Raw genomic sequence first — 11,525 nt, 5'->3', positions numbered from 1 at the left:
AGTGGTGACGCCTAATTGGTTGCTAAGGTAACCATTACGTCAGTCAGCTGCTCCTTCGGCCCGGACGAAGCAGAGCCCTCCACTGGCACTGGGACGGAGAAGCCGCTGAGGTAAGCACTAAAAACTCCAGAAAGTCCAAAACTTGCTGTTACTGGAAATATCACAAAAACAAGATAAAACAAAAATCTATTCTGCATTGTTCCCTCATTGTATGTAATTGTGTTTGTCTTTTTTTGTTGCCTATTCTTATTTCATTTTATTTTATTTTATTTTATTTTTTGCAGGTCTGATGCTGGAATTAATTTGTCCTCCTGTTCTCCTGCACATTTTGACAACTTATGTGACGTTTTCAGTCAATAGCAGTTTGGGAAATACATTGATCATGCAAAAACACTCTTTTATGTTGATCAAACTTTGTTATCTTTGGGAATTTTCATAGATTCAGCTAAAGAAATGGGAACAAATGATGAACTTTTGCAACAGGCTGGTAGTAATAAAACAATTTAAATTTGTTCTTTGTAAGTTGTCTGTCTACAACCGAAGTCCCTTTTTATGCTTGAATGATTCATAGGTCAGTGGCTTAAGAAACAACAACAAAGAAAATGTTCCTTTGAAAATAATCAGGTACAAGGATTTGACATGAGTGAAAAAAACACAGCAAATGCAAAAAGAAGAACTATTACTCAAGACCACTTTAAAAATTGCAAGAAAGTCTGGCTCCTTGGAAGCAAATTATATAAAGAAATGAGAGTTGACTCAAGACTTTTGCACATTACCGTACATATATCATGTTTTAAGTTGCCCGTGGTACTAGTTTTAATCTCACATTAACCTAATCCTGTGGCAAATCTATTTATTATGGTCTTATGGTAAATGGTAAATATGATAGTAATTATTAAATATGATTATGATGATTATTGTTATTAGCCATCCTGTAGTAAGGCTTCTTTGATTGTCCATTCAGGTTACACAGGGCCTTGTCTGTGTAACCTGAATGTGCAGCGATGTACTAAGGATTAACTTCTGAGGTAAGCCATCTTACTTAAGGAAAACCAGATCACTAAACAGACACACATACACACACAAACACACAGAGAAACATAAGATGCTTATTTTTTATTAATAGTAAAAATCGAGTGATCACATAATTTAGTAGTGTGCATTGACAAGGATATTCAATAAATATACATTCCTTCTGTATCTTTAAAGGTACAAGATTTCATTATTAGCATCATCTCAAGAAAGGCTCATAGCTACTGTGCACAGTTCATAAAGGCAAGGCATGCAAGCAGCAGTCATGCCGAAAAAACATACTAAAGGTAGGCAACATTAAAAAGCTTTACAGGGAGTATTTGAAATGTATCTCTCGGTAATAGTGCTTTGTTTTGCTAAAATAAGCAGTTTTGCCCTTCTGTGTGCAAGAAAAATATGATCTGTTACAGAGTTTTCACTGAAAAATGAAACTTTTGCTGGAGCAATGGACAGGCAGACAACACATAATTCAGAAACATTCCAGTTTTTGTTTTTTTTTTCATTTTGCTCTGACTCTGTAAGTTGCACGTAGCAGATTGTAAACCACTTAAATCTTGGCATCTGTGTACTCTGTACTGTGTACAGAGCTGAAATAATCCCCACTGTAACTGGAAAAAGATTTGTTTTCCAAGAACAGAATAGTTAAAAACCACAAAAACCATAAAAACCTGGGCAGAATGCAGTATCAGCGTTCCCGCCCTCCCCATATGACAATCATAGATAATAGCAGCGTATAGTAGTGAATCTGACTCCAGGTCAGCTGGCAGATAAGCATTACAGTGTGGTGACACAGTGCTTTACATATAGATATTATTATTGTCATATTCTCAAAGTCTACTCACTTGATATGGAGAAGTTATGCTACAAATGAAAAACGACTGCGTTTGTCATTTAAGGATACTTTTATGAAGTAACTATTATAGATAGACAAGTGGCTGTGTCTTGCACAGGAAGGTATAAGTTCTTAGGGTACACATAAGTAGTAAAAAAAGTTTTTTGCTTTTCAGAATAAAATAATTTTTTAAATGATATTATTCTTGTTTATAGTTTATACATTCTGGTGTGAAAGAATAGCTCTCAGGATAGTGTCAGTTAAGTATTATCTGATAAAACACACATTCTCATGGAATTGCCTGTTGTGCATGTTACACATGCATAAAATCAGCAGATGTGAACCAACATGTTGCGTGATCAAGGCAGAATTTTTCATTTAACATTTAATAGCAACTTTTAAGTGAAAGCAAGTAACTTGCCTCGTGACATCCACTAGATGGCAGCAGCTACCCAAGTTTCAACTGACTCGATGTTGGCCAACAAACATTTGAAATCCTAAGCACTTGAAATGAAGACAACTGGACTTCCTTTTGATCCATGTGCCAATTTCAAAAAAGGTCCAGCTGCCTTCGCGTAACATGCTTAGGACTACCACGGCGTGGATGACTGAGAACCTCGACAGACATTAGTTTTTCAAATGGTACACAGCCTGAAAATAACCAAACCCCAGATATTGTTTTAGGGAAGGAACTAATGTTTGGTTTTCATTACTGATTAAATTGATAATATCTTTATTAGTTGGTTCAAGAAACGTCACCTCATATATTAATGATAGAAAATAACTGTTTATAATCAATACATTATCAGAATACTTGTCAATTAATTCTCTCATGAAATCAGAAGTAACACTGATGACATGTGCGCGCTGTCATGTTAAAGCACCCCATACCAACATATATATACATTTTAGAGAAAGACATCCCTATGAGTTTCTCTCTGGTGTTGTTTTTGACTTTACTCAGTTAATGGCTTTGAAAGTTGGAAAAAAAACCCTTCTGTATTATTATAGATCCAACAAGAATCATTTCTAAAAACACTTGTAGCAAAGAGTGTGTAAACATGCAATCATTCGAAATGCAAATAAATGCTGCTTCAAGCTTTCAGTCAAGTATAAACTAAAGATGCTAGATTTGTAGCTCTATCTCCACAAGATAAAGGGAATATATATTCTGTCACAGGCATGACATTACAGGCCAACATGTCCTTGAGGTTAAAATACAGCAACTGCCTCTGTCAAGCTCTGTTAAAAATTCATTGTATTGATTTGGTTGACAGCAGAGACCCTCTGGCCCCTTTAGTCTTAATGCTACTTCAGTATTTGTTCAATAAGTCACAATGCTGGGTTTGAAAGGATACTATAGATGTCCATGCAATCCACCTCCAATCCCAGGATTTGTTTATGGTTATCGATAATGATAATTATCTTTTAAGACCCTTCTGGATCATTAGCTCCCCCTCCTTCCTTCCACCATAAAAGACCATAGCTTGCTTTATTGAAAGTAGTGGCTGATGGAGGATGCTAAGCCATCAAATGCATCATCTAATTCAGTCATGCAGTAGAACAATGCACCCACATTTATACTTCTGGAAATGGAAATAAAACATGGTAGAGATGGTTTGAGCAATCCCTTAAAAGGCCCACTTCATCAGCTTTTTTTTCTAAAACAACTAATGCTTACAATTAGAGATCAATACATTATTTGGCAGGGCCACATGAAGCTGTTTGTTTCTAGGAAGCCGATTAAACTTTTATTTTAGTCTCTGCTTAATTGTTGTTTTTAAGAATTTTGCAATTTAAATAATGTTCTGGTGTGAGTGAATACTATGGGAGAAGCACAAACCTGTTTACTTTAGGCTAACATATTCAGGACCGTTGAGAGTGCAGAGGCAATTAGAGATCCGCAACAGCTTAAGGTGTGTGGTAACCTGTGCGTGCTGAATACTGAATGCCAGATGTAGCTACTGTGGCTACATATGCTGATGTGCCTCCTGTCTGTTCACATGCAGCTGTTATCCCTCCTTTTAAAAGGTGATTAATTATGAATGTTAGCTTAAGTGACATACAATATTTAGGCAATCAGTGCAATTTATTTCCTTTCCTGGGAGATCTAAACAAGGACAAAAAAAGATTATATAAGTTGTAAGGTTGTAAAATATTATTAGCCTATTAATCAGTATTCTAAACCAAAATGATTTGGTTTCATTTGTAAAGAATCAAAAGTGCCAGCCTGCTGTGGACCATTTACTTTCCTTCCTGAGTTCTTGCTTTTATCAAGTCCTGCAAACCAGATACCTAAATTTGAAAAGTTTCTTTCTACAAAATCACAATAATAAACTGCTACAAAGACCCAGTGTTGGAAGTCCATTGCCACTGGAGGAAAGAAGTTCTTCAAACATGATTTTTGTGGTCACACAAATCCATTGGCGATCTCTCTGCCACCACTGCTCTCAGCGGACTGACCGGGTAGTTCCATTGGATTGTCGGCGTTACCTTTTATTTCTACCTGTTTTTGGTCAAAGCGACTCATTTTCATTTGACCCCTCTCTTGGTAGTTGTCCATAACTGGCACTAACCCACTAGCAGTGCCTTGTCGAGTAAGTTTGCTCAGTCTGTCGTTACGGTGCCTTGTTTCGTCCGGTGTCTGTCCAGCAACTTTGTGATGATTTCTTGGTAGTGTAGATCCTTTATTATGCTGCCCTTTCCGAATAGGCAGTGGTCCATCGTGTAGCTGGCTGGGTTTGAGTAACACCATTGGTTTGATCTGGTGCTTGTTGCAAACCAGGAATTTATTAGCCTGCAGGGGGATGGTGTACTGTGAAAACCAGTCCCGCTCAAACGCTGCCTGTAACTGCTCCACGACGGTGAAGTTCCTGTCGTCGATATCTTCTAGCTTACTGATCACAAGGCCTGCTCCTGCATTAAAGGTAAACTCTTCCCCCTCCCAGTCAAGATTACCTGTCAGGAAATAGACCACAGTGAGAAACAGAAATGACATCACAGTTTTGGGTAACTTGTAGATCTAACTGAAGAACTGAAAAGCATCTGAGCTTATAGACTGTAAATCAAAGTGGAAATTGTACCGATGAACTCATTTGCAACCAAACAGTGATGATTAATATAACTTATGGGTTTTAGGTCTGTATATTCAACCTGCATTCTCTTCACTTTCCAGCAGGGGGAGTCTCCTTGAGTGGGGTGATATGTGACAGGATAGCAGCATGAGGGTAAGGTAAAGGAAGATTTACATGGCAATAGTGAGAACTGCTATAGTTTGAAGAGAGTGGCACAAATAAAAAGGCAGGAGGCAAAAGATTAGAAATGAGTACATCACCTAGACAACAAATTAGACACTTCCCTGAATACAGACGAACTGTACAAAAAGGGGCAAAGTCGCCTCTTTTTGTTAAGAAAACTAAGATCTCTCTGCATCTTTAGTAAACTGCTGCAGATGTTCTCTGCCACCAGTCTGTGGTGGCAAGTGTGCTGTTCTGTGCTGCAGCCTGCTGGTGAGGCAGCATCAGGAACAAGGATGCAAGAAGGCAGGAAAGCTGGCTCTGTTATTGGAGCCAGACTGGACATGCTGAAGGAGGTGGAGGAAGGATACACACGAAAGATGTTAGAAGCCATCCTGAACAACTCTGATCACCTACATTATGAAATCTTTATGGAGCAAAAAAATGTCCATCAGGCTTTTCAGTTCTTATACAAATAGCAGATGAGCTATGTCAGACATATGAATTTCCCTCTTGGATCAAAAAAGTTATTCTTATTTTTATATTTATCAGAGGGAAGTTAGGGAGGCAAGGTTGAGATGATTTGTATAGTGCAGAAGAGTGATAGTGAATATAGTAGAGAAAGGATGCTGAAGATGGAGCTGCCAGGCAGGAGGAAAAGAGGAAGACCACAAAGGAGGTTCATGGATCTGGTGAAGGAGGACATGCAGAGGGTTGGAGCGATAGAAGAGGATGGTAGGGATAGGGTGAGATGGCGGCAGATGATCTGCTGTGGTGACGCCTAAAGGGAGCAGCTCAAAGAAAAGGTTGTTCATTTTGTAACGTGTGATCCGGTAGTAAGTAGAACAGGCAGCAAAGCAGGATAATCTTGGCTAAGTTTGGTTTCAAATAACCAGTATGGTGATGGCCAAAACACTCAAGTCGAGCGTTCAAAACAGGACTACAGAAATCAATATTGTTGATGATACAGTGGCTACATTAGGTTTTTATATTCAGTCGATGGGTGCCACAGACTTTCCTGTCTTGGATGCTCACTGTCTGGTTATTGTTTTCCATATAAATGGATCAACATCCAGATTTTGGAGATGATTTAGCTGAATTTCAGAGACTGGACCACATGCCTCAAACACTGTTCATACATCTAATAATTAATAATAGCATACTTGCACCGTACGTACATTTGCTCTAGTATTGTGCAACACCCTCCCTCCTGCCTCTAGCAAAGGTATCAGGTGGATTTGCCAGGGCCAGGAGCTGCAGCTGATCCTCAGCGAGGCTTTTCCCAAATCACAGCCTCTGGCCTAGCTTGTTGCTTCATTATCACTTAATTATTCTAATTTGTATTTGGGGTTGTTATCCTGGCTAGTAATAAAGTTGATGAAGCAGACATATAATTAACCTCTGAACATCTGATTATAGTGTTTTTGACCTTAGTGTGCCAGTTCAGTCATTTCCCCTTGTATCTTTTGTTCATCTGTGTTAGGCAAATTTCCTCATCATATTGATCTTTTATTCTCACTGTGAGAAAGAAAACAAAAGAGGAAGTATTCCTTTAGGTCCACTAAAAATAATTCTACATAAAGTGAGCAGACATATAGGCCACAGTCATAAAGTCTAGTCGATGAGCTCACCTAAATAAATGGCTCTGTCTGTAACCATAAACCTGTTGTGGTTTATTCCTTCGAGACTGACGTCCCTCTGGCCCCTGGGGTTGAAGAATTTCTGCACACACGTATACACACACATGCAATTATGCAGTGAGCTTTGATAAAGAGTATCTGTAGAGATGAAAATAGTGCATATTAGCCCTGAACTTACAGCTTCTAGTGAGCAGTTGGCCTGCTCCATGCACAGACTCCTCAGGGACCAGACGAAGTTGAAAGTTAGCGGATGAGTCTTTTCTGAGCAACTTATCAGCAGACGGACTCGTACATTCCTCAGGATCAGAGCCTCTCTTATAAGGCTGTCGATACGCGACCAGTACCTTGGCACAGATACAAATACACGCAGAATTGGGCATGCAGCTGGTCCGGCACATACGCAGTTTAAACACTTGAATCAAAGCAAGAAGCACTCAAGCCACTGGTGATAAATGCCTGCCAAGTCACTGTGCGGCAGCAAATTTGCTCTAACCTGCTGGTGTTTCTGCCCATGAGGGGCAGGTAATCAGTGATGGAGATATATATGAAATGGTTGGCGTCTTGGATGACCCTGGCAATAGCTTCCAGATCACTGCTGCGATGTTTGGGAATGAAAACATCCGGTGAGCTCTGTCAACAGAGAATTAGGGAATGTTGGTGTTGCATACTCCCCTTTAAAGATGCACACAACAGTGATCACAAGAGCATTGTGCAAACAGATAATTATTACCACAGGAATCTTAGTAAACTACAGAGTTACCACTGTGAACTGTTAGAATCATAATAACTGACTGAGCCTTCCTTGTTATTATCATTGTAAATAAGCATCAGGGTTTCTCGTTGTGTGAATAAGTGAGGATTAAAGTTTCAGTTTTAACTTCTTGCTGACAGGCACTGTACCCTATGAATGATTTACTCAGAGTGTGTGCTTGAGTGTGCTTTTTGTGTTCATTTTAATATTACTGAAATGGACAGCTTAGCCTAATCAACATTTTTTTTCTGCTGGATCACCATTACTCTTGTCCAAGAAGATAAGGACACTGAAAGACACAGCATCCTGCAGAGGACTCTATGAAAAATTTACCTTCCCTCTCCTAAGCTGTCGCCACCACTGCAGGTGGCTTTTACACTAATGTGCACTGCACGCACTTATATCTATGTCTAATTTCAGTAAATGTGTATAGTAATTTACCAAAAGTTGGGGTTTTGGACTGTGTGTTTGCTACATTAACCAATGAATTGAATCATTTATAATGCAAACTAATACTTTAAATGTTACTTACAGAAACATAGGCCAATGCTTTTGTGCCATTGATTGTGAGATTCAGCGGCGTGTCTCTGTTGGATACAGCAAATAGGCGCTTGGACCAGAAGGAGGGAATAAAGTCTTTATACTGGAGACCCCAGTAGAGACTGAACACTTTGTGGAGGTCCAGAGCCAGACAGCTGCAGTTGTAAACCAACACACCCAGCTCCTTCCTCTAAAAAACAAACAAAAAATAAACAAACACATTTTGTAGAGCAAAACAAGAATTGAAGCCGGCAGCATTTACGTAATTAAAGATGTATATCTTCATTTTTGACTTTAGTTATTTGAATCAGCCTTTGCCGATCATCTCCATCAACATTTACCTGCCAACTAATATTAACCTGTTTTTACTGTTTTAACATTTTTATGCATTCATCTACCTACACACCCATATTTCTCTGAAATTTCCACATTAGGCCATATTGTCCGCATGCCTAATTCAATTCCAAGCCTTAGTCTATCCTGACAAAAACAGCAGGGAATGTAAATATGCTGCAGTGAGCCTTTCTGTTCCTGATCTTCATTCTTTGCTCTCAGTACCATTTCAAAGTGGCACTTGTCATTTTTTTGATTCTCACCGTGCATTTCTTGGAATCACCTTTTCTTTCTGTCTTTCTACACAACCCAGCAGTGTTCACATGAGCAAAGCATTTCCAATAAATTCTTCTCTTGCAGCTCATGTAGTTACTAAAATCTTGCCATTCTCTTTTTAAAAAACGCAAATATGTGCACTCCTCAATAGACTAAAAATCGAGTCCATAACCTGACTATTTTCATAGATATCTACAGAAATAAGGAAGGAAAAGAACAATGTCAGTCTGTTTGTTTTGCGGTCTAATTTAAATACAATGTAACATCAATATAAACCTGGCTGAGGAAGCATAAAAACATGCTGAACTAACAAATACTTTTGAATAGTTACCTTGTGCTTCTTGCAGTTCATCTTCCTAAATTAAGGCCCTCACTAACAAACGGTCTCACACTTTGATGAGCTGTCTACCTTTGAACAAGAGATGAAAGATTCTGGATTCTCTATTTTTGGACGCCATCTCCTGCGCTCACAAAAACATGTACACAGATATAAACTGACTATGTGCTAACTATTGTTTAATATGAACACTAAATGAATATCAGAAAATCTTAGCATGTCACCTCACGTTCAAATTTACGCCTTATCCCCCCTGATGTACAACGAGCAGACACTCTGTTAGGTACACTTTGCTAGTAACACTTGGACTCACAGAAACATCTACACAGATATAGTTGAACCCCCTTTTGCCTTCAACAGTTGCTTTAGTTCTTTGTGGCACAGATTCAGCAAGATTGTGGAAGGATTCTTCATTCCTCTTATTCTATATCAACATCACAGAGCGGCTCGAACTTCAGCAGGTTGTCTTGATCTTATCTACATGCCTAAATGCACTGGGTAGCTGCCATGTGATTGGCTGATTAGATATTTGCGGTAACAAACATTTAAGAAAGTGTACATAATGAAATGCCTGGTGAGTGTATATACAGCACTTACAAAATGTTTTAGGTGTTTAAGTTCTAAAAGAACCTAAGAGTTGTCACACTAAATATTGGTATGATTGAGTATTTCTTTCTAATTCCTGCATTGAGGCAACTGGTGGTGTGAGTCAATGCAATATAAATAAAATTGAACAGAATGAATTTGTGTAAACTATTTGTGTATTCATTAAAAAACATTCTAACTTCCCTCTTGGTGCCTATAATATTTGCACAGCACTGTACAAATACATTAAATATGAATATTCTTGTTTCACCAATAATGCTGTTTTTAAGCGATACTGGCTCATACCTTGTGAAGTGTAAAGTTTGATCCAGTAGATCATTATAAGAAACTTACATTAACAATACCAAATTTCGATAATTTGTGTTACCATCCTGCCTCAGAAATCACAGAGGTAAAATTTGGTTGATTTTCCTCCAAAGTCTCTGTAAGTATTTCTGTGTGTGGTGTATGTATGGTGGCAGTACGGTGGCCAGAGATCTCCAGTCCATGCTGGCACTGCCGATGTAGAAATGTTTCCTGTCGACCACCCAGAAGGAGGAGTGAAGGTTGCCTTTGGTCAGAGCTGCCATGTTAATATAGTGAACCTCAGCATCTAGAAATGGAGAGAAAAGGGAGTTACATGTGAGACATGGAGGAGGATAAAGACAAATCTGGCCAAATCTGGCAAAAAGCATACCAATAAACACAGGCGATTGGAAAGATGGTGAGAGACTGAAAGACTGAAAACATGACCAGGGGGAGCAAAGGGCTGAACAGTCAGATCTAAACACAACATAACATCTTATGTGTTATGTCATAACATATAAAGCAATGAAAGTAAGAGCTAGGTGTGATTACTGAGTTTGCTGAGCTCAGTTGAGTTAGCTATTCCAGATGAGATCTTCAGCTGAATTCCTCTTGCCTTCAGTCCCTGCAGGCTGGACAGCAGAGCCCTGCCCTAAGGGAAACAAACCAGCAAAGCAAGGCTGTTACATGAAATCCATGCAGTATAATCAGATAGACAGAGTTCAGACTAAGTGCTTACATTTTTTACATTCAAGTACTATCATAAGTGATAAATGTGCTATGTTTGTCCCATTCGTTCTTTTCAAAGCACTCGTCTGCAGACAGCTACTGTAATCTCTATTTTTCTTTTGAAGTCTTATTTAGAAAAATATTTATATGTCTCTTATGGTTTTCCAGTGATGACTACCTCTGATCACTGTAACTATCCAAAAACACGTAACCCTCTGTGCATATTTAGAAGCACAAATTTTACAAACCCACAAATGATGTATACTAAGTTACTGCTGTAACACAAAATAAACAGCAACCTGTTTGACATAGTTTACATGCATTCATCTCATGTCATTTAGAAACAAGCAAACTAACAATGTCTTTCACTTGATATGAAGATTAATTTCCAGTTTCATTAAGTTTTCCTTCATAAAACCGACCTGAAATCCACCCAGAGTACAAGATACTATGATGACTTCTTTCATTAAGTGATACAAGGAAAATTACCCTTCATTAGTTTCTCTTTAGTGATCACTGAACACACATTACAGGACACAAATGAAGACAAGGAGGATTTTAAATAAGCTACAGTTGAGATGCAAATTTGGTCAATTTGGCTCCATTTCAACACCCAGATCCTGATGTACACTGGGGAAGTTGTTATTTCACGATGTACTAAAACTGTGTTTTACAATTTAAATGAGACATATTTGATTTTACACTTTAAGTCCTGTTAATGCATTACATCGAGTACTGCTCAGGCTTTAAAAACAACATTATAACACCTATGGCTTCAGAGGATTATTTTCTTTTCAAGTCTTTTCAATGGCGTCTTTATCAGTTTGAGTTTGGGAAGTTCACATTTTTACTAGAAAATGTATGTTCCACATCACACTACATGGACAAAATTATTGGGCCACACCTCTCAATCTTTGAATTCAGGTCT

General features: G+C 38.5%; 1 protein-coding gene across 1 annotated transcript in view; it reads right to left on the bottom strand.

Moving 5' to 3' along the window:
• Window positions 1-1,534: 1,534 nt before the first annotated feature.
• The window catches only part of LOC116325742 (inactive phospholipase D5-like), a 56,594-nt gene continuing 46,603 nt past the window's right edge, over window positions 1,535-11,525 (bottom strand). Inside the window, exons 4-10 of the mRNA XM_039622152.1 lie at window positions 10,421-10,520; window positions 10,048-10,175; window positions 8,024-8,221; window positions 7,234-7,370; window positions 6,919-7,084; window positions 6,732-6,822; window positions 1,535-4,822 (exon numbers count right to left, since the gene is read on the bottom strand). Of these exons, the coding sequence (XP_039478086.1) occupies window positions 4,275-4,822; window positions 6,732-6,822; window positions 6,919-7,084; window positions 7,234-7,370; window positions 8,024-8,221; window positions 10,048-10,175; window positions 10,421-10,520 (1,368 nt within the window). The 3' untranslated portion in view covers window positions 1,535-4,274. The remainder of the gene's footprint in view (window positions 4,823-6,731; window positions 6,823-6,918; window positions 7,085-7,233; window positions 7,371-8,023; window positions 8,222-10,047; window positions 10,176-10,420; window positions 10,521-11,525) is intronic.

This window comes from Oreochromis aureus, linkage group 13 (genome assembly GCF_013358895.1).
Source record: "Oreochromis aureus strain Israel breed Guangdong linkage group 13, ZZ_aureus, whole genome shotgun sequence".
Classification (NCBI taxonomy): Eukaryota; Metazoa; Chordata; class Actinopteri; order Cichliformes; family Cichlidae; genus Oreochromis; species Oreochromis aureus.
The sequence above is the reverse complement of the archived record's forward strand: the minus strand, read 5'-3'. Positions and strand labels throughout refer to the sequence as shown.